Consider the following 23,827-nt stretch of genomic DNA (forward strand, 5'->3'; position numbering starts at 1 on the left):
AAACTCTTATCATATTGGTTTTAAGGCCGTTCAATCGAGTTAAAGATGCTTCTCGTAAAGTGTTTCAACCAAAGTGACAAACTTTACCCAATGGCTGGTATATCGATACTACGCAAAAAGAGATGGTAGCAGAGCAAATTTTAATTGGTCTTAGAGTCTAAAGGAAGGATTCTTAGAGTTCTAAGGTTTTGGTTTCAAGTGATCTTTTGGTAAGGCAAAGGGGATGAAACAAGTAAAGGCAGAGAGCTTTTGTTTGAAAGCATGCGGTTTGTTTTGTTGAATGATATAAGTGTTCTTTGCTTTGACTTTCACTTGTATTTATAGACCTTTCACTTCCTTCTTCAATGCTTCCTATGTATTCATTTGAAGCCGACCTAGGAATAATTTTCAGAATGTAATGCACTAATAAGAAAGTAATCCAAAATATCTGAATGGTGAACCTAGTTTAGCATAAGCAAGACAGTGTTTTTGGCTGAGTCTATGACCACCTTCCCTCCAAAATGTAAAAGTACTTTGCATTCAAAGCTATTAGTAGTCGAGAAGGAAAACTGAGACTTGGTATCTTTGACAAGTCAAAGTGGTTTGGGCTATGCATTGTTTCTTTAGAGTAAATTAAATACTCAAACTCTATTTTCCTTTGAGTCATCTTACTAGACCAATCCAAAACTAAGGCCCAATAATATTTTTGGTGTAAACATCATCAACGTAAAGTTGCCTCTATTAAAGATTATTTCCTTAAATTTTATGTGTTTGCAACTTTGTTATGCCGCCAAGACAAAACTTTGCACGAAACACTGCTGCAACAGCACTGCAGACGCAAGGAGATCAACTATAGCTTTGCTTGTTTCCACATTGGGTAATTGTTGAGTGTGAATTCAACGCCGGGAGTAAGGGAATTTCATGTCTTTATTACATAATTGGTTTTATAGTGGAATTTTCATATATTTTAGGATATCATAGCAGTTTAATCCACGCTTTAAGCTCAATGTGCCATGTGTTCTCATGTTACTCATCAGAAGCCACAAGATTTTACATTTTAACAAAACTATTAAATCTCATGTTACATGCGATCATGAGAGAACAAAAATTCTCAAAAAATATTCGAAGATGAAATAGGATGTCCTTGTGAGAACAAAAATTCTCAAAACATATTCGAAGATGAAATAGGATGTCCTTGAGTCTAATTGCATAATCACACTATCTTGCACATCAAAATGAAGGGTTGATAATAACTTCAGACAACAACAACACTGGCCAGCTACAACAACACTGGCCAGCTACATACATGGCTCTCGAAACACAAACCAAGCTATAGGATAATAAAACCATATTGAAATATTACAATATTCAGAAAAATCACTGCAGGTAAACAGAGGGTGACAATCTAGGTTTAGGAATGCCAACAGGGCTCTTTCCTTTCGTAAGCCCCACTTATTGGAACCCTATTGGACTCTAAACTTATCGCATTAGGGTTTTGAGTTTAGTTGAAACTGGAACCAGTTAGAGTTAATATTTGAATAAGTCTTATTTCCTTTAAAGTAGGACAATAAGGTTAAACATGTTGGTGAGTGGATATCCCACGTTGGAATGTAAATGGACGTGCAGTTGTTTATGTGATAGGTGGAAATGGTTGTGGTTACACGTCTATAAAATGGTTTAGTCCCTGCTCAAGAGGAACACGTTCTTTTGGTAACTAGCCCTATTCTAGTGAGAACCTAAGGTCCCCATTGAGTAGAAGACTCTTCCTGGCTTCATCAGATTTGCGTGCTCTTTCCTCCCCTGTATTAGGTTGTAATCTATGCATGTGGCTAACCATAAATTCCAACATTTGGTATCAAAGCATCAGCAAGCTCTTCATAGATTGATTTGATGATTACTGGCAACGTATAAATTAGATTATTGCTTTTGCTTGCTTCTTGAAGTTTTTATCAGTTACAGGATTAAAGCTAAAGTGAAAAGGCAAAGAAGAATGAAAGGAAAACTAATGAAAATGGCTTGAAAAGTTTTAGTTTTAATAAAAAACCATGTTATAAGTTTTGTTTAATGATTAGTACAAGACCCATATTAAAGCAGTCAAACTAAAAACGGCCCAACTATAATAAATTATGATTTGTCGATTTTACCCCTAACTTTTTTAGGTTGAGTTCCAGATTTTCGTCGTTAATGAAGTTTATCGTTGTTTTGCAAACCTTCTTCTTTTTCTTTGAAACAAAAATATAAATCCTCATGCTATTTAATTTATATTTTGTATTATTTTGTTGAAATGTGATTGTCGTTATTATTCATAGTGTATTTGAGGTAATGTTTTTCAATTTTTGTTCGTCAGCGGAGTTGATCGTTTGTTTCTCCGGAAAATAAATTTGAGATCTGCATGCTATTCAATAATAACGATAGGTCACTGTTTCTGGACTGTAAAAATAAACTGTTTCTAGATTTTAAGTAACATTGTTTCTGTAATCTAAGTCACTGTTTCCAGAGACAATGTTAGGTTTTTCCAGAGACATTGTTAATTTTTCCAGAGACTATAAGTTTTTTCAAAGACAATGTTAGTTTTTGCAGAGACCGTGTTAGTTTTTCCAGAAATAGTTACGTATTCAAAACATAACGGGTCACATTGTTTTCTAAAAAAGTGGCAAAAAAATCATACTATTTCCTAGAAATGTTTAACATTAACAGTGTTATGAAAGTTGAACACCATGGTTGAAGTCACTTTTCTCTCTCTTTCTCGTCTGCTTTTTCAATTTTCTTTTTATTTTCTAGATTTTGTAATTGGGGAAGGTGGTTCTATCACAGGTAAAGATATATTTTTCTTTCTAATTTTATGGAGAAATGGGTGCAAGGAATTGGAATTTTTGGTTTTTTTCAATTCCATGGAAAATGGATTCAGTTTGAGTGTCCTCCTCCTTGATTCAATTGCATAGCTCTTTTCCTGTTCGTTTCTTTTTAATTGTACTTTTGGAGATTGGATTCAATAATTTGGGATTTTTTTCTTCTCAAAGTCTAGTTATTCTCCAAATCTGAATCTAATTTGGACAAGGAAATTCAAAAATTGATATATGCGCCAATAATGAAGGAAGAAAAATCCAGAAAATGAAATGATGATCGACACTCTGCTTGGAGTTGCCCTGAGTTTTCTCCTTCATGAGAACAAACAAGTTTCAGACCTATGCCTCCTTGTTGGGGTAATTTTGGAAACTTATTTTTGTTTCTGTTGGGCTTTGTAATTCAGCCCATGTAGAACTGGAGGCTCTATCTTTATGGTTAATTTTGAGGAGCTTTTAGTTAAATATGATAATTTTTATTAAAATAATCTTGATCTAAGCTCTTTTCATTAAAGCTTAATGAAAGGCATGGACTGCCTTTCCGTGCCTTAATTTAAGGGAAAAGAAATAAAGGTTGTTGCTTTTGGTTGAATAAGAATAGTGTGAAGCAGAGTGAGAGAGGTGAGAGCATTCGGCTCTCCCAAGAAATGAAAGGGGGCAAGCGTCCACAAGAGAGGAGAGTTGATACACGGCATGGGAGAGAGAGCTCCTGAAAAAATTGAGGGGTTTTGCCGAACCTCAGCCATGGCACAACTTGAAGATCTTAATGGCGTCATTCTCGGCCATGGTGGCGGACACGATGATGTTTCCGGTAGACGTAACAAAGACATGGTTTCCGCTGCACAGTAGTTGGCGTGCCAACGGGCGTTTGAGATCGTGCGAGAGCAAGGCCCGCTGGGATTGTATCAGGGCTTGTTGTCGGTGATTCTAAAACACGTTTGAAGAGCGACAGTAGATCCCTCTCTCTCTCCCTGCCAAAGCTATCTCTGGCGTTGTTGCTCAAAATGGAGAGGGATGCTCTGTGAAGGTTGATGCTTATCTAATTATTTATCATTATATTATTCAACTAATTGATCTTGGCATTCCATTGCTATGGCTATTATCATTTTGCTTCCTCTGTATTTGCAGATAAAAGGATGTTGGTGATAAATGTAAAGGTTAAATATATATATGTTTTGTTATATTGCTAACATCTTCAAGCTTCTTAAGATTAATATTGTTAAAGACACCTAATAAAATAATCTTCACTAAAGTGGGACTATCAGGAATTTTATTTGATTAAAATTTAGTTATGGTTTATGGTCGTCGTTATTAATGATTCATGTGTATAAATTTTTTCAAACACAGGTTGAAAGGCATGGTAATAAAGATAACTCATCTCAGAGGTTATTGAAATTAACGGCTTTTGGAGGAGAAACAACCATGATAAAGTATTCTTGAACAAATGTTTATATAATTTTACACCAAAGTGAGAATTATTAGGAAGTTCTGTTCAAGGTATTTTTACTTAAATTGTGAGTAACAATTTATTACATGAGCCTAATCTTTCCAAAGAAAGAAATAATGATTGGTTCAAACTGTGAGTCAGTGTGTAGTATTTCATGATTTCTTAAGGCAACTTTAATTAGTCTCTTGTCCAAAGATGTGATTCTAGTTGGAATGTGAATTTTTGTGAAATAGCTATACAAATAAGGATGCATAATACATATTTTACAGTTTATGTTTCTTGCCCAAAGGTGTAACATAAATCTATGTTGTTTGATGATGCACTTTTTGCATACAGGTGATGTCTTCTTGACTGCACTATAATACATGTTGATATCTAAATATGTATTGGCACATAGTCATTGGTGTAGTGCAATTATAGCTTAGTAAGTTTTTGTTGTCTTATTTTAATACGTCTACCGGTGATTGTATACATATATTATGAATCTCACTTTAGCAGTGATGTGGTAAAGCAATATATTTTTATTATGCATATGAAATGTGAGCACGATTTAATTGGTAAGCAAGTGTGCAAACACATCAAAACCTTTTCATTTCAGAAACTGATTGTTAGGCTGGATAACATACAACTAAATCATTGTTGCATGCACTTGAATTTGAAAATGAAGTTGGAGTGCTATGATGAAATGTAGGCAATTTTTTATAAAATCTTATACTTAGGAAATTTGTATGAATCTTAACAACCAAAGCCAGCAGAAACACGGATATAAACCACTATATCGCACATGATATTTTATTCTTCATACTTGATAATATATGATGTAATCGTTTTCAAGTATGCTGAAAATTGAGATTAATTGAATATCAAAGTGAGTCTTATCTCTTCCATATGTTTAATTGTAACACTCTTTTTTGATTGCTGAGTTGGTTCTTATTATTGTTTTTACTTGAACAATTATTGGTGAGCTTACTACATATATACTATTTGAGTTGTCATGTGCTTCTCATAACATTCTGGAAGAAGGAATTTGTTTCGAAGTGTGTTTAGGAGTGATTGGCTAGTTATCTAGTCTACAATCTACACTATGCTGCTTGCCTGGCCTTTGCAGCATGCACTGAACTGCTGGCTTTGAAGCATCGGAAATCATGTCTGATCAAATGCTGAATTTGGTGAACTTGGAATACAAAATAATGAAACATATCATTGCTTTCTGCACCTAGATCACATATACATGCCATTCACTCTATGTGCTTGTTTCTGTTTAATTTCAGGTTGAATTTGATCAAAGTTATCACGTACTTGCATCAACTAAGCAAAGTGCAATGACTTGCTTGATATTAGGATGGTGATTTCAAGGTTCTTTGATCAAACTTGCATCTTAGTTATAACAAAGGGATGATCTTCTTGCCCAAAGGTGTGGATCGTTATTTTTGGTTCAATTAAGATGGCATAGTATGGATTCTATTTCACAAGAGTTTTTTGAAAGCTTCATCTTGCCTAAAGGTGTTGAAAGTTTCTTATGAAGGTAACTCGTGTAATATATGATCCAGGGATAAATTTATGTGTTTCCAGTTACAAATATTTCCATTATGAGCCACATTATAGTTTGCGGTTTTGTGGCATGGAATTGGTTGCATGATATATATATATATATATGTCTCTTCATGAGACTTATTGATGCAAATATATTGTACCCGTGAAGGTTAACCAAGGATATATGTCTCTTCATGAGACTTATTGATGCAAATATATTGTACCCGTGAAGGTTAACCAAGGATTGATCAGTTTTGTTTTAGAGCCCAAGTCAGTTAGTGGTTGTGGGGAAGAAAGTTAATATATACTCTTTTATTTCAACAAACCATTTTTTATGGGATACCACTACAAAGTAATTTGTTGCATTTATAAAATGCTAAAGCATGTGTGCACTTATACACTTTGATTTCAATAATAACGAGCTTGCAGAATATGCTTTGCCTCATTGTTAGTCTCCATTCACGAACTTATTTTCTACTGTTTGCATCTCTTATTGTTGAAAGAATTGGCGTTGAATCATGATTTTAATGATGACAACATGATTAAGTTTCATAAGTATATGATCAATGCGTACATTGTCAATCTTTCGTCTCTTCCATATGGTTGCCTTGGATGGTTGCATGTTGATCTTTTATAATGAGTAGGATACACTACAACAAAAATAACCACTGCACACAATAAATTATTTGTGCCCTTTGAGGCCAAAAATCACCAACAATTGTGCTCATAGACCAATAGCAACAGTGCAGCTACTATCTTTATGTCTGTGCCCTCTATGGGCGTCACCATTTATTAAAGGGCACAATAGGGGTGTTTGTGCCAGAGAGGCAAGTACAAATAATGGCCCATTTGTGCCCCTGTTCTGACAACTTTGTCAAATTAGCTTTTCCAGCCATGTTGGCACTTATATTGTAACTGTGCCAACATGAATTAATTAATAAAAAAAAAATCAAAATTTGAAAAATTGAAACTAAATTGAGGAAATGCAAAAATTTTAAATTTCATGAATTGAAGAAAACCTACAACCATGAAACCAACTTTCACTTTCTGAATCTCACAAACATATATTGTAGTGTTACATATTTTCTCTCTAATACAAACAAAAAACTTGAAAGCAAACATTTTTGGACAGATGCATCTTCCCAGCAGGCCTTGCACCTTATCAAATTTTTGCTGGTCCATAAACGAATTAATCATATGACATGCAGTATATGGACTCTCACAGAAGTCATGAATAACAAATGCAAAGATAAAGAAAAGCCACACACTTTACAAGAGCAAAGAAAATGAAGGGATAAAGAAAGTAAGAAGGGAATATCTTTGTGGGAGGACTCTTATTTGCTTCAAGGGTCTTTCCACCACTTGCTTTAAGATGATTCTTATATAACAACTCCACCCTCTAGAACAACCAACAATGGATGAGGAAAGTATACAAATATTCCTCATAAAAAATAAGTTCACAAGTATTAAAAATAAGTCCACCCTCCATAACAACCGACTGTGCATTACTACATTGTTTAGACTCATCACACTCTGCATAAGGTTACATGGCTAATTGCTCAAGGTTCAGATTTGGTGCAGAAATATTATCATCTTCATTTTGATTCCAGTATTCAAACACAAAGACCAGGGTACATTTTGTAACAAACCATAGAAATTGACCAAATGAAATTAATGCTATTAACAGCGATCATGGCTAAAAACTGTTGAAGACCAACTGACATAATCTCTAGCTTGATGTCAGTGAGAAAAGACTCACTCAGCTAACATACACTACAATATTCATTAGAAGCCAACACAAATATAGTCAAATTCAAAACACAATCAGTCCAAAATTACACCTACAAAGAGTTAATTAAAATCAGTACCTACAAGTTCCAGATCAGCCATCTCAAAGATTCATATTCCTCACTTCGGGTTGTAAAAGTAACTTTTGGGTTGGAGATAATACATTCAGCTCATGGTCACCTGAATCAAAGAAATATACATCATGGTCACCTGAATCAAAGAAATATACAAGTATGTATATTATTTATGGTCAAAGAGAGTTGCTTATTTTAATCACATACCTAGTAAATATTTGTTTAAGTTAGCATAGACAATATAACGATATTGCATTTTCCATGATGAAACTTGTACTAACATGATTAAACATTAGCACCTTAAGAACTTCACATTTGAATACATTTTTTTGTATTTCACTTCTGGTTTCATCTCTACCTAGATCCAATTACTAAATCCTCTTCTTTCAATGCTGCCACACCATAAAAGAAAAGTCAAAAACGAATAAATACTTATTGGGGGAGGGGTGGAATCAAGACAACTCCTAATAAATCAATAAAAAAAACTTACGCTTTTCCAAAAATTGAAGATCCAAAATCCTAAAATTCTAAGCAACATGGCTCCGTAAATATAATAATAGATATGAAATTCTTCCATACAAATACAGAATACGAACCGGCAATGGGGGTGTGACAAGGGCATGGCCTTTGAGGTTGCGGAGACAGAGAGAACAAGGCCCTAAACCGCTCCAATATGAGTTGGATCGGGTCAACCAAACTAGTCATCGAGAAACTTCACAGTATGAATTAACCAAAAATCCATCATATTCATATCCAAAATTGCATGCAGCGGGCAAGTATGAAAAAAAATGTAAAATAAATTCAAAACTCAAATCCATAAGCAATGAGGCGAGATACAAAATATATATGCCAGATCTCATAAGATATAAACTCGAAACAAAAAAACATGAACTCAAATATGATGCATGGGTGGTGTTGGTGTTTTTCAAAGAAAAAAAACAAAGGAAAAACCAGATATGAGAGGAGTGAGAGAGAGAGACCCTAATCCAAAATCCTTAATTCAGAGACCGTTTTCAAAAGCCCTAATTCAGAACCCATATTCAAAATCACTAGCCGAATTCAAAATAAAACAATATCCATGAACTTTGGTTGAGTTTATTGCATGATATTCTTACCTTGTGGAGTGAGGTGGAGTGAGTGAGGACTATGACCGAGAGCTCGATTTGGGCGAGGTGGTGTGGACAGTGGGTGGAATCGTGATTCAGGGGACGAATTCACGAAGTGAAGACTGAGGATTGAGGACCGGTGTGGGTGGAGTCACGATTCAAGCGACGAATTTGGGTGAGCCCACTGATGTGGGAGGACAGAGGAAGATGGAGGGCTCGATTTGGATTTGGGTGGAGGAGGCGAATCGGGTGAGAGAGACAGTGTGAGAGAGACAGTGAGGGTGAGGTGAGGTAAGAGTGAGGTTACTAGGGTTAATTATAAAGGCCTAATCGGATAAATGGTCCCCGTGGTCATAAGGTATTCGGATGATAGTCTCTGTGGTAAAAAAAATTGGATTTAAACCCCTGTGGTCTAAGTCTGTTAGGATTTATGCCCTTCTGTTAAATAATGCTGATGTGGCTGCCACATATATGCCACGTGGCTGCCAAATGTCTGCCACGTGGCAAAAATAATAATTTTTAATTTTTTTTTAAAAAAACCGGAATTTTTACAAAAAAAAAAAAAAAAACCCAGAAACTCCCCCCCCCGCCCGTTCCCCTGCCCCGCCGGACTTCTTCTTCTTCTTCTTCTTCTTCTTCTTCTTCTTCTTCTTCTTCTTCTTCTTCTTCTTCTTCTTCTTCTTCTTCTTCTTCTTCTTCTTCTTCCCGCCGGAGACCAGCTCCCCCCCTCGCCAGAGCCCTCTCCCCGCGCCCTCCTCCCTCTCCCTCTTCCCTCTTCTTCTTCTTGCAGATCTATTTTTTTTTTTTTTTTTTTGTAAAAATTCAGGTTTTTAAAAAAAAAAATTAAAAATTATTATTTTTGCCACGTGGCAAACATTTGGCAGCTACGTGGCATATATGTGGCAACCACGTCAACATTATTTAACAGAAGGGCATAAATCCTAACAGACTTAGACCACAGGGGTTTAAATCCGAATTTTTTTACCACAGGGGCTATCATCCGAATACCTTATGACCACGGGGACCATTTATCCAATTAGGCCAATTATAAAACAACGATTTGAGATTTAAATCTCAACCAATCCGACGATCCACATAATTTTAAAATTAAATACATATAATATATATGTGTGAGACCAAAGTAATCCATTTGGTAAAGAGAGAAACGGGTGGAAGAGAGTGTGTGGGTGTGGGTGGGTTAAGGGGGGAGAGAGAGTGTGTGGTGGGTGGGTTAAGGGGGGGGGGGGGGGAGAGAGAGAGAGAGAGAGAGAGTGGGGTGTGGATTGGTTAAGGGTGTTGGTGGGTTAAAGGGAGGGAGAGACAGTAAGGTGTGAGTCATAAGTCTTGCAAAAAAATAATATAAAAAACTAATTGTGTCTTTTGAAGTAATATATAGACACAAATAATATATTTGAATCCATTGTTTTGAAAAAGTTGAGAGAGAAAATTATTTGTGCCAACTTTGTAGAGAATGGGCACATTAGTTGGTGCCCTTATAGAAAAGGAAACAAATACAAATTTTTATGTGTAAAATTTGTTCTATACCCACAAAATAAATAATTGTGTCCTCAATTTTGTATCCATAAGCCATTTTGTTGTAGTGATAGTTAATAAGACCTAAAATTAATACCTATATGTCTACTGGTTTCATTAGCTCTTCCTGTTTGATTACTCTTGGTATGATTTTATGTTTCAATCATAAATGTTTGAACGCATGTTAAGGAAAGTTAAAAGGAAAAGGAAATTTTATGATAATATGCTTTTGTTCTACAATCAAGTTATGATGTTGTAGATTAATGGGGAGATAATTCTATATTGTTTTGCCTTATATCTTGCATATTAACTATATATGCTTATGTCGTAAGGATTTCTTTTGGCTTGTTTAAAGAATGCGTGCAATAAAGAATCCTTGTGGCTAACCAGTTAGAATAATTATCTAATTCTACTGTTATAAGAAAGTGTTTTAGACATTAATGTGTTGATATGCTAAATTAGTGGGAGTGTTGTTCGCACTATGTTTTTTCTATTTAAAACCATTGTGTTTTCAATAAAATTCATAGTTTTATATGGCAATATTGATGCTTCACTGGAAGTATAGGCAAACTCGTTGGAGTTTGATAAGGACCAAAGTCTTTGTGTTTAAAGAGCATCTTGCAAGGATGGGAGTGATGGAATTATTCGATTCAGTAGCTATGTGACAGTAAACTTATAATTTGATTTTATTTACTTTATAGCTATTTGTGCAAATAAATGTGAGAAAACTTGCTGATTTGGTTCTATGTGTTGGTTTTGACATGAATTGCTAGTAATAAGCAAATGTTTGGCTATTAGGGTTTCTATACATTATAATATCCCTTGTAGCATTGTTTGCTTATTTGAAACTTCAGGTGGTTTTAACTATTTCAGCATGAAAGATAGCTAAAGATGCTTTGTTAAAACTAAGCAACGATAAGGTAATGGTTTATCTAGTGGGAGTAGAAGGTAAAACTCCCTTATGGCCAACGTGTTTATGCATCATACGTGAATGGTTTTGTGATATGGTGATTTCAGAGTGGCTGTGCTATGATAGTGTTCAGGCGAAGATTTCTCCAGAGAGGGCTTTTCGGCTATCAAAATAGCTCCCCAAGGGATTGGCACTTTGGAGGTGTAGTCGGGCTCTTGCCTGCTATTGTGCAAGAAGAGGACAGAGTTAGTTTTGAAAGGTGCCTTTGTCGGGCCTGAGGTGTAGGCTTTCAGGCTCGCAATCAAAACTAACCAAGTGCTAGGCATGCCACTGCTATCTCAGTATAACAGATGTTGAACAAGATTATGTTTAGTCGATTACTTGTGCTCCAAGTTACTCGGACTTCTTGTTATCAAAAGATTGTCGTAAATGAGTTAAATCCATATTAAGTTCTTTTTCTTGCCTTGCGAACAATGACTTTCAGTTCATAGTCTTGTATATTCGAATGAAGAGAGTCCAGATCCCTTTAAGTCATTTACTCGGTTCTTGGTTGGTTTAAATTAAAGTGTATCCATTAAGGTGACTAGATCCAGATGCAAATAAGACTCTTAAAGTAGAAAAACATATGGATATGACTTGAATACATATTGGAGAATACATTAAGTAGTAGATCTATTAACTTGTAAAAGAAACAAAGAGCTTTGAGCAAGATTTCACCTTGTCGGGCAAGGTTAAACTTCTTGCAATCACTTCTCTTTTGAGTTTATAGGGTTTATATGCTAAAAAGAGATGGATGGTAAACAAGTTTACACAAAGGAATCGATACTACGTCACTAGGGGTGATAACAGAGCTTTTAAACTAGACAAAATATGGCTTTTGTAGGGAATGATCCTGAAAAGGATTGAGATCTGGGCTGATTACAGCTTTTAGATGCAAATCTGGCTTGAGAGCAGAGTTTATATATTTGTTTGTTTGATTGGTTGAGTGTCCTTGTCTTTGGGACCTCTTCCTCTTTTTATAGGAAGATTAGCCCGACTACAGTGGTTTTGCTCTTACCCGAAAGCACTTGGAGGGCAGTGAGTCATCAACTTTTTACTTGTATTGCCACTGCAAAGTGTTTTTTTGGCTAATTGTGAGTTAGTCTTCGTCACTTGACATTTAAATCATAGGCACATGGCCTATGCATTAATGGGAAGGTGCCAATTTGTCTCTGGGCTTGATGATGGGCTTCGGGCAAGTCTTCTTTTAATTGGCATCTTTGGGCTTCCATACACTTACAGCCCAAGGTTTAAATATTAACCCAAACAGATAGTGCATGTCTTTTCTGAAGTTCTATGTCTTGAATCACTCATGGTGGATGTGTGAGGAATTGGTTATTCATTTATTAACTCACGTGATCACTAAGGAATTGGTTTTGGTGGAAACATGGCTCGAAACAAGGATGATCAATTTAGGTCCAAGTGGGAGAATGTTGGAACCCTATTGGACTCTAAACTTATCTCATTAGGGTTTTGGGTTTAGTTGAAACTGGAATCAGTTAGAGTTAATATTTAAATAAGTGTTCTTTCCTTTAAAGTAGGACAATAAGGTTAAACATGTTGGTGAGTTGATATCCCACGTTGGAATGTAAATGGGCGTGCAGTTTTGCCAAACAGTTTCTATGATAGGTGGAAACGGTTGTGGTTACACGTCTATAAAATGGTTTAGTCCCTGCTCAAGAGGAACATGTTCTTTTAGTAACTAGCCCTATTCTAGTGAGAACATAAAGTCCCCATTGAGTAGAAGACTCTTCCTCGATCATTTTGTAATGGCTTCATCAGATTCGCGTACTCTTCGTCCCCTATATTAGGTTGTAATCTATGCATGTCGCTAACCATAAATTCCAACACCACTCTCTCTTCTAAGCTGTCCAATATCTCCAAAGAACATTCCCACTCAAAAGCATGAAGCAATGCTGCCAAGTAAAAGTGGATCATGCGTTGACCAAGTGGCTTTCCGACACAAATTCTTTTCCCAGTCCCGAATGGCAATAGGTTAAAATCTTGTCCCTTGACATCGACGCTTGACCCAATAAACCTTCCTGGTTTAAACTCGCATGGTTCTTCCCATATAGTGTGATCCCTTGCCATTCCCCAAACATTCATGAACACAATACAGTCCTTGGGAATGTGATAACCGGAAACCTCACACGCCTCATTTGTTCTACAAGGAAAGATCAGGGGGAAGGCTGGGTGGAGCCGGAAAACTTCTTTCACTGCTGCTTGGAGGTAAGGTAGATTGGAGATGTCTCTCTCTTCGACAAACCGATCCTTCCCAACCACTTGGTCCAACTCCATAAGAACTTTCTTGTCTACATTATGGTTTCTTAAGATCTCTGTCATACCCCATTCCACACTGCTTGAGGTGGTCTCTGTGCCTGTGATGAACATTTCCTACAATATCCAAAATCCAAACTGTTACTTTAGTTTTAATTAACCACAATGTTAGGCGTTTAGTATATATATAATTTCAATACCTAATCTTTATAAAAAAAACCGTCTTTTGCTTACCTAAATATATGATGTTTCATACTCTTAACATTATTATGCCAACGCCTAAGCGTTTAAATTGAACATTGAGTTAAAATAAGGGTAATGCTAGGGATACTAAATTTCTAGATTAAATTTTGTAAACAAAATGACATGGAAATTTGATGATTGGATTACTACTTAAGCGTTGATTAACATACTCATTTCTGACACATCATTTAATTTACAAATTTAGTCTACAAAAAAATTTAAGGGTCATTTTGGTTCCGGTCCCTAATTAATCTAATTGTTAGATTGAAACCTTGTTTGTTTAAATATTTTGATCGAGGTCCTTAAAATCATTTAAGAGATTTAACTCATGCATTTATGCATTTAACGTCACACAAATTATGAATTTAAACAAATTCAAATAATATTTTTAAAATATTGTCTAAAAATATTTTTAAATATAAATACTTAAAAATAAATATTAGAGTAATATTGTTCTTCACAAAATTATAGCAAGAAAATAAAGTATCCACATAATTATTAACATATTTTTAAAAATAACTACTGATATATTTAAAAACATATAATTAGCATGGGTACATTTAGCAAAAATAAAAATGGGTACAAATAAGTTAGAAAATATGGCTACAAAGGGCACATAAAGAAATTAGTTAATAGGTACAAATTAAAACTGAAAAGAAAATTGGTACAAATTAAAAAAGGGTAGCAAATTAAAAATATATGATAAAAAATTTAGCCATAAATATAAATATATCAAATGTAACATTTTTAATGCTAAATGAATAATTTAGAAAAAAAATGTTTTATTATTGAAATAATTAATGACGTTTATTAATACCTAAGGACCTTGATAAAAAATTGAAAAGGAATAAAGTTTTAATCAATGGAGTAACAAAATGAAGGATGTGAACTAATTTCTCTAAAATTTAATCTCTCTAACATTACCGTAAAAATAATATCTAGAAACTGATTGCATCCTAAATTACCAAATCGAAAACCACCTAATTTTTGGTCTTGTTATGACCCATTACTGATTCGAACCAATTTAGTAACCCTACGAAAGAAAGATTAAAACGAAATTTCCACACTCCCTATCTCCTTTAAGTTATTTAATTCAAAGACTATATATAAATACAATAAACTTACTGCAAGCATGGCCTTGATGTTATTTCTTGATAACCTTTTTAATTCGTCTTCTTTGTCACTTCTATAATCCAATAACATATCTAACAAGTCCAATTTGTGCTTCCCAATAGTGTTTCCCGTCTCCCGTTCCTGGAGACTCTCCTTGATAATATTTTCATAAAAGGCATCCATTCTCTAAAAGATGTTTAATATTCTCCGTTTCAGGCCTTGAGGATCAAACGGCTTGAATATTGGGAGGAGATAAGTGTAAAGGTATAAAAGCAAAGGATCAATCCAACCGCTGATGTGCTGCCATGTGTCAATAGATTAACCTGATAACTTTGTTATGAGCTTTCTTAGTTTGTAAGGAAAGTGTAGTATATATAGAGATAGCTTGTAAGGATTCAGTGTAAAAAAATATAATACATAAGAATTGTTTTCTCATACTCTCTCCAACTTTCTGCAATCCCCTTCTCTCTCTAAGTGTGAAACCTCCATTGTTAAAGCTTCAAGCTTCTCTTCTTACAAGGTATCCTCGCCGGGACTGGATGACGCTTCTCAATCCCGATCAAGTGTTGCTTCCATTATCTTCGATCTTCTCTTCTCAACTATTTCTTTGTGTTGGTGGTATGAAATCTTCTTTCTTGAATCTTTACTGGTATGGCGAAGTATGATCTGTAAAGTAGTTGTGTTTCTTGCACGCGAACTGTTTGATGATATGCATGAATGACTTTTTCTCTCTGAATCTGCCAATTCTTCCTCAATTTTTTTTTTTTTTGAATATTACTCTCGAAAAGTGATGTGTGTGTAATTGCAAATCCTAGGTGAAACTCCAGCAGCAGAGAGATGATCTCGAGCATCTTTAATCCTCTATAAGTACTGAGAAACAGTATCAGATCCTTTCTTGATATTCTACAACTCAGTCTTGAGTTAAAAAATACTGGCTTTGGTAATTGTAGAGAACCTATCCTTAAGATTTGTCCAAATTTCATGAAAATTGGAACAACCAATGACACACGACATTGCAGTAGTGGAGAGAGTAGCAATAAGAAGCTGTATGAGACCTCTGTCATGCATCTTCCATATTTGGTACGCTTTAGATTCAACAGCTTCAACATCTAAATCTTCAACAAAACAAGGTGGACATCGACGTGTTCCATCCACAAAACCAAAAATTTCATGACTTTCAAGAAGCAATCGCATTTGATAATGCCAAACTAAGTAATTCATATCATCTAATTTCATCGTTACAGAGACCGAAACGTTAGGAATCAAGTTCGTACTTGGAGACTGAACTATCTGTAATTGTGCAGCAGTTACCATACTTTCTAAATTCTTGTAGAAAATTGAGAGATCTTGAAGAAATGATGATATTGTCATCCTTACCTACCTGCTGAGTATAACACATTCGTACAGTGATAAGGGGTCGAGAGAATGTTATATCTCTCAAGGATTTTCGAGCAGTTACTTGCTGAAGAAACAACTATTGAGCATGCTCCAGTTCATGAATCCTTCACTACTGCTATGATAACACATAATAATGTGTCCAAAGGAAAGGCCTTGGTGCTTGATGAAGGGCATTCTAACCCTACAAATACCCAGTATCATCCTAGTAGTTCATCTGAAGGATCTTATCATTTTGGTAACCATAACAATAATTCTGGTGGTTTTTATAATTATGGATGCTATAAAGGACAAAATTTCAGAGGGAGAGCAAGAGGCCAACATCATTTTGGTAATAATTTCATATTCTCTAGTCCTAATAATAGTCCTAGCATCTTAGGCCCTACGAGACCACATGTTTCTACCTGTCTTGCGCACAATAATGACATACATGTGTGTCAAATTTATAACAAACGAGGCCATCTTGTTGCTGACTGCTTTCAGCGACATTTTTCTACCATTGTTACCGCATCTCTAGTGCAATGCCAGATCTGTTGGAAGTTTGGTCACTCTGCAATGCAATGTTATCGCCGAGCCGATTTCTCATATCAAGGAAGACCTCCACCATCCTTCATTACTGCAATGCAAACTAACTATCAGCCATCTGCTCTTCAAGAACAATTTTGGGTAGCTGACACTAGGGCTACATCCCACATGACATCTGATATGTCCAACCTCACTTTTGCAACTCCATTTACTGGCACCGAAACAATTACCACTACAAGTGGTGCAGGTTTGCAAATCTCCCATACTGGTTTTTCAATTTTGCATACTCCAAAACATGCTTTTCAATTAAAGAAAATATTGCATGTTCCGAAATTGTCTAAACTTTTGTTGTCTATCTATCAACTGTGCAAAGACAACAAATGTAGGTTTATATGTGATGAGTTCTGTTTTTGGGTTCAGGACAAGATCATAGGGAAAGTTCCTTTTCAGTGACTGTGTAGAGCTGGTCTATATCCAATTCCATTATACATATTGTTGATGCACAAAATAAGTGAGGACTTTGGTACAACAGAAAGTGTCAAGTTTGTGACCTTTGCTAGATTGCTCCAGTCACTAGTGTGGATAAGTATGCAAATGGATAGAGACAGGGAAGCAAACACAAAATGTACGTGGTTCACCCAGATTGGCTACGTCCATGAAGTAGAGGAGTTCTCATTAATTGTGAAGGGTTTACACAAGTACATAGGTTCAAGCTTTCCTTTAGTAAGTACTAGTGAATGATTTAGTACAAATGACATTAGGCAATATTGTGAGAAAATGATCTCTATTTATAGAAGAAAGTTTCTAGTTTCATTCTGACATTGACACGTGTCGTGTTGTGATTGGCCTCCTGGTTTGAGAGAAACTCGTCCTTGACTGTATAACGTTGACCGGTGCTCAGTAGTTTCGGGATTGGTCAAGTATGGTACAAAAAGTGCTTCCTTAAGTTCCCGAGTGAGAGAAGCTTCTCGGTTGGGGACTTGCAAGATCCAAGCCATTGAGTAATCACGAAACTTCTAAGTACCGAAGTGTGGTATCATTTTCACTTGCCTTATCTGTCTCATATGTAGATGTGGCATCTTCTCTGGAAGTACTTTTCCTCCATCCAGGGGTGGTATCTTTAACCGATGAAGATGCACAAGGTAATGTATCAATTTCACTTGAAGCTTACTTGTAGTTTCGGGCTTGGTTAAGTGCGATACAAACCCCATAGTAGGAGTCCCCCAAGTCACCGAGCTAGGAGATTTTGTTGAAGGAGGTAACAGACAAGGTAAGTAATCAGACTTCCAAGCAAGCAACCTGGATCAGAGGTTCAACTTCGGCTTCCGGTTGATTGTTCTCATGCTCATTGTGTCGTAAACAGCAACAAGGATAAGGAGAAGCAAATGGAGAAGAGATGATATGAGATACTTTTTCTTTTGAAGAAGTAACTTTCCATATGCTTATTCTTGAATTGGGCTGGAGGGTTTTCTGGTTTCCTCTAGAGTATAAGGCCGATTCAAGAATTTGAGGGTCAAAACAAGTCCATCAAATCTATAGTACGTTCGACCCTAATGATATGGGATACTTTTGCTGTTGACAAAGTAGTGGATGTATCAGCACGTGTTCTATTATGCTTGTCTCCACATGCTTCCTTGTATCCTTCTCACCTGCCATATATGTTCCTCAGGCAGATGTGGTATTTTCTTTGGAAGCATAAGATGTTGAAGATGAGTACTCGAGAGCAATGCCAAGTAAGTAATCAGGCAAGGGGTTCCAGGCAGTCAGTTTCTGACTGGAAGCTTGATTCCAAGTGTTGACTGATTGCTCTCTTTCTCCTTGTCTTGCAAGTAAGAACAAGGACAAAGGAAAAGACAGGGAAAAAGCATGATATGGGATACTCTTGCTTTTAACCCTGATGATATGAGATACTCTTGCTCTGGTGTGGCTTGTTTGCAGAGGTATTATCCGGGGGAAAAGAAGCTGAGTATTTCGAGAGACTTTGCTAAGAGTGCCCTATCGGATGTGAAGAAAAGTTGAGCATTTTTTTTTATTTCCAGGTCTGCCTGGCTGTGGAGGATGAAGGTCGACATATATAAAAATTATCCCAACAGTGAGTAGTAATGCTGTTCCTTTACCCTTCTCGGTCATAGCAATGTAGTGGGAGCTGCAAGATTAACGTGTTTTAACTTTGTCAGAGCACTTTGAAAAATTGGTTTATGGTATCTGGAAAGCTGATGTTGCGTGTGAAGATTACAGACAAGCTTTATCCAAGTAAATCTAGCTCTCGAAGTTTAAAGAGCGGTGCCTTTTTGGTTTTCGAACAAGCAATCCTGTCGGGAATCTGGCTCTCGAGATTTAGAGAACGGTGCCTCTTCGATTTTTGAGAAAGCAATCCTGTTGGGAGTCTGGCTCTTGAGATTCGGAGAGCGGTGCCTCTTCAATTTTTGAGCAAGTAATCCTGTTGGGAGTCTGGCTCTCGAGATTCAGAGATATGTGCCTCTTCAATTTTTGAGCAAGTAATCCTGTTGGGAGTCTGGCTATCGAGATTCAGAGAACGGTGCCTCTTCGATTTTTGAGAAAGCAATCCTATTGGGAGTCTGGCTCTTGAGATTCGGAGGGTAGTGCCTTTTCGATTTTTGAGCAAGTAATCTTGTTGGGAGTCTGGTTCTGGAGATTCAGAGAGCTGTGGTTCTTCGATTTTTGAGCAAGCAATCTTGTTGGGAGTGTTTTCTCAAATGTGAGTAAAGATTGGGCATTTTTGCCAGTCTGCCTTACCACGGAGCACGGAGGTTGACACACATAGGGACTTTCTAGTTATCAAGCACTGATGTTGTTCCTTTACCTTTGTGGGTAATAGTAGGGTAGCTGGACCTTCAAAATTTATGTGTCAAAACTTTGTCAGAGATCTTTGGCAAAGTTATCTGTGGTACCTGAGGAACTGAAGTTGCGTGTGGGGATTGTAGACATATTTTACTTAGGAAAATCTGCTTCTCGAAATCCGGAGAGTGGTGCCTCTTCGATTTTTGAACCAACGGCCCTATTGGCCTTGTTTTATAGGGGCACCAATTGTATGCAAAAAGTATGTTCAGAGAGTTATTGCTTGTAGGAATTTTTCCCTTATTTTTGTACTTCAGAGATTTATTGCACCTCATTTCTCCTTCATCATTTCTGAGAATGTCTGGCCCATCCGACTGTCATTTTGACTTGAACTTTGGTGAAGAGGCAGCCATGCCCTCTCAAGACAACATATGGCGCCCATCCTTCTTATCCCCTACTAGTCCTCTTACTGTTGGAGACTCTATGATGAAGAATGATATGACAGCTGCAGTGAAGAATGATATGATAGATGCGGTGGTGGCCAGGAACCTTATCACTCCCAAAGATAACAGACTACTTTCCAAACGGTCTGATGAGTTGGCTGTTAAGGATTCTCTAGCTCTCAGTGTTCAGTGTGCAGATTTTGTGTCTAATATGGCACAACACCTATTTACTCAAACCCACCAAGTTGAATCATTGGCGGCTGAAGTGATACGTCTTAAACAGGAAATCAGATGGCTCAAGCATGAGAATAAAAAGTTGCACATGCTCGCACATGACTATGCTACAAACATGAAGAGGAAGCTCGACCAGTTGCAGGAATCTGATGGTCAGATTTTACTTGATCATCAGAGGTTTGTGGGTTTGTTCCAAAGACATTTATTGCCTTCTGGGGTTGTACCGCATAATGAAGCTCCAAATGATCAACCTTCTGTGCCTTCTCCTTCTGGGGTTCTGCATAGTAGTGAGGCTCCGAATAATCACCCTCCGGTGCCTTCTCTTTTTGGGGCTCTGCCGCCTGCTGAGACTTCTTCTCGGCAACCTTTGTGAAGGCTCCCTTTTGTTTGTTTATTTTGATTCATGTATATGTACATATTTGTAACTTATCAGAGATATCAATAAACAAGCTTTGCTTCATTTCAACGTATTGTGTTAAATACATCAAGACCTTCTTCACTAAGTTCTTTGAATTTTTTCTTTTGTTGAAGCTTGTATGTTGAAGCTTTGTGAGTGAAGCATGTATGTTGAGGTAGTGCTTCCTTAATTTCCTGAGTGAGGAAAACTTCTCGTTTGGAGACTTGAAAAAATCCAAGTCACTGAGTGGTCGTGAGACTTCCGAGTATCAAGGTGCAGTAGCATATGGTAGGAGTCCCCCAAGTCTCCGGTCAAGGGAGTTGACGAATGAGGCATTTCCTTTCTAAGTGGTAGCCTAAAACTCCTCCTTCATATATATTTGTTATGAAAGTTGTTAGGGCCAAAGAAGAAGAGGCCTAGGCAATTTTTTTTTGATTTTTTTTTTAAGCTTTGTAGGTGAAGCTTTAAGGTTGAAGCTTTGTTGGGTATCATGAATTGATTTTGCTTCACACTATCTTGATCAAGATAGTGTGAAGCTTTTGTAGGTGAAGCTTTTGTGTTGAAACTTTGTAGGTGAAGCTTTTGTTGGTGAAGCTTTTGTGGGTGAAGCTTTTGTGGTGGGTGAAGCTTTTGTTGGTGAAACTTTTATGGGTGAAGCTTTTGTGATGGGTGAAGCTTTTGTGGTGGGTGAAGCTTTTGTAGATGTAGCTTTTGTGGTGGGTGAAGCTTTTGTGGTGGGTGAAGCTTTTGTGGGTGAAACTTTTGTTGGTGAAGCTTTTATGGGTGAAGCTTTTATTAGTGAAGCTTTTGTGGTGGGTAAAGCTTTTGTTGGTGAAGCTTTTATGGGTGAAGCTTTTATTAGTGAAGCTTTTGTGGTGGGTAAAGCTTTTGTTGGTGAAGCTTTTATGGGTGAAGCTTTTGTGGTTGGTGAAGCTTTTGTGGTTGGTGAAGCTTTTGTGGGTGAAGCTTTTATGGGTGAAGCTATTGTGGGTGAAGCTTTTGTGTTGAAGCTTTGTAGGTGAAGCTTTGGAGTTGAAGCTTTGTAGGTGAAGTTTTTGTGTTGAAGCTTTTGTAGGTGAAGCTTTGGAGTTGAAGCTTTGTAAGTGAAGCTTTGGAGTTGAAGCTTTTGTTGGGTACCATGAATTGATTTTGCTTCAAACTATCTTAATCAAGATAGTATGAAGCTTTTGAGAATTTGTAGTTGTCCTCTATTGATGAAGCTTTTGTTGGTGAAGCTTTTGTGGTGAAGCTTTGTTGGGTACCATGAATTGATTTTGTTTCACACTATCTTGATCAAGATAGTGTGAAGCTTTTGAGAATTTGTAGTTGTCCTCCATTGATGAAGCTTTGTTGAATTTCCTTTTTTTTTTTGGAAAACTAGAAATTTGTTGAATTTCCCAATTTCCCAATTTTTTTTTTTTAGAAACAAGAAATTTGAAAATATGGGAGAGACAACATATATAAATTTTTCTTCCACACCGTTGAGTAAGAGATTGTGATGCAAGCCACACCTTGTAGTAGTCGAAAGTTTGGATGAACCATATACATTGAATTTGCTTCGAACTGTCTTGATCAAGAGTGTGTGAAGCTTTTGAGGATTGTGGTTGAACTCCTTTGATGAAGCTCTTGTTGGCACCATAAATTGGTTTTGCTTCACACTGTCTTGATCAAGAGTGTGTGAAGCTTTTGAGAATTGTGATTGCCCTCCATTGATGAAGCTCTTGTTGGTACTATAAATTGGTTTTGCTTCACACTGTCTTGATCAAAAGTGTGTGAAGCTTTTGAGAATTGTGGTTAAACTCCATTGATGAAGCTCTTGTTGGCACCATAAATTGGTTTTGCTTCACACTGTCTTGATCAAGAGTGTGTGAAGCTTTTGAGGATTATGGTTGCCTTCCATTGATGAAGCTCTTGTTGGCACCATAAATTGGTTTTTCTTCACACTGTCTTGATCAAGAATGTGTGAAGCTTTTGAGAATTGTGATTGAACTCATTTGATGAAGTTCTTGAAGCTTTTGTTGGCACCATAAATTGGTTTTGCTTCACACTGTCTTGATCAAGAGCATGTGAAGCTTTTGAGAATTGTGGTTGCCCTCCATTGATGAAGCTCTTGTTGGCACCATAAATTGGTTTTGCTTCACACTGTCTTGATCAAGAGTGTGTGAAGCTTTTGAGGATTATGGTTGCCCTCCATTGACGAAGCTCTTGTTGGCACCATAAATTGGTTTTGCTTCACACTATCTTGATCAAGAGTGTGTGAAGCTTTTGAGAATTGTGATTGAACTCCTTTGATAAAGCTCTTGAAGCTCTTGTTGGCACCATAAATTGATTTTGCTTCACACTGTCTTGATCAAGAGCATGTGAAGCCTTTGAGAATTATGGTTGCCCTCCATTGATGAAGCTCTTGTTGACACCATAAATTGGTTTTGCTTCACACTGTCTTGATCAAGAGTGTGTGAAGCTTTTGAGAATTGTGATTGAACTCATTTGATAAAGCTCTTGAAGCTCTTGTTGGCACCATAAATTGATTTTGCTTCACACTGTCTTGATCAAGAGCATGTGAAGCCTTTGAGAATTATGGTTGCCCTCCATTGATGGAGCTCTTGTTGGCACCATAAATTGGTTTTGCTTCACACTGTCTTGATCAAGAATGTGTGAACCTTTTGAGAATTGTGGTTGAACTCCTTTGATGAAGCTCTTGTTGGCACCATAAATTGGTTTTGCTTCACACTGTCTTGATCAAGAGTGTGTGAAGCTTTCTACAAGTTGAAGTGCTTGCATTGTTACAGAGAGGAAATGTCTGAAGCAGTTGCAATAGGGCTGAATAGCTTGATCTTCGTATGCCATGCACTGTAGTTATTGTTGGCTTGCAATAAGACTTTGTTGGTGACTATAACTCTTGTTGAGCATAAGTGCTCCCCTAGTTGAGTTGTTAAGCTTGAGGGTTTTTGATTATTTGTGAATGCTAGGAGTTCACATGTACAAGTTGTACCACTCGTCTTCTGGTAGGTGGAATGAATGGTGAGTTGCTTTCATCACTTGGTTGGTGGTACGAAAGTGAGTTCCTTCATCACCTTTCATCACCTGGTTGGTGGCATGAGTGACAAGTTGCCAAATGATATTAGAGTACGGGTTGTACATTTCATCAC

General features: G+C 36.8%; 1 protein-coding gene and 2 long non-coding RNA genes across 4 annotated transcripts; 1 reads left to right on the forward strand and 2 right to left on the reverse strand.

The window, feature by feature from the left end:
* Positions 1-2,777: 2,777 nt before the first annotated feature.
* Positions 2,778-6,127, forward strand: LOC139194419 (uncharacterized). Its single transcript, XR_011579227.1, has 2 exons — positions 2,778-3,849; positions 5,541-6,127. It is a non-coding gene; the product is annotated as an uncharacterized lncRNA (long non-coding RNA).
* Positions 6,128-6,777: 650 nt separating this feature from the next.
* On the reverse strand, positions 6,778-10,126 carry LOC103407740 (uncharacterized). Of its 2 annotated transcripts, XR_011579226.1 has the most exons (5): positions 9,825-10,126; positions 8,780-9,096; positions 8,261-8,376; positions 7,671-7,770; positions 6,778-6,975 (listed from the first exon to the last, which is right to left on the reverse strand). It is a non-coding gene; the product is annotated as an uncharacterized lncRNA (long non-coding RNA). The 2 variants fall into 2 exon arrangements; XR_011579225.1 differs by having other exon boundaries at positions 6,778-7,770.
* Positions 10,127-12,965: 2,839 nt separating this feature from the next.
* Positions 12,966-15,137, reverse strand: LOC114824157 (iridoid oxidase-like). Its single transcript, XM_029100560.2, has 2 exons — positions 14,898-15,137; positions 12,966-13,646 (listed from the first exon to the last, which is right to left on the reverse strand). The coding sequence occupies exons 1-2, from the start codon at positions 15,066-15,068 to the stop codon at positions 12,966-12,968; spliced, it is 852 nt and encodes a 283-aa protein (XP_028956393.2). The 5' UTR covers positions 15,069-15,137.
* Positions 15,138-23,827: the final 8,690 nt, after the last annotated feature.

Source organism: Malus domestica, chromosome 03 (assembly GCF_042453785.1).
Source record: "Malus domestica chromosome 03, GDT2T_hap1".
Lineage (NCBI taxonomy): Eukaryota > Viridiplantae > Streptophyta > Magnoliopsida > Rosales > Rosaceae > Malus > Malus domestica.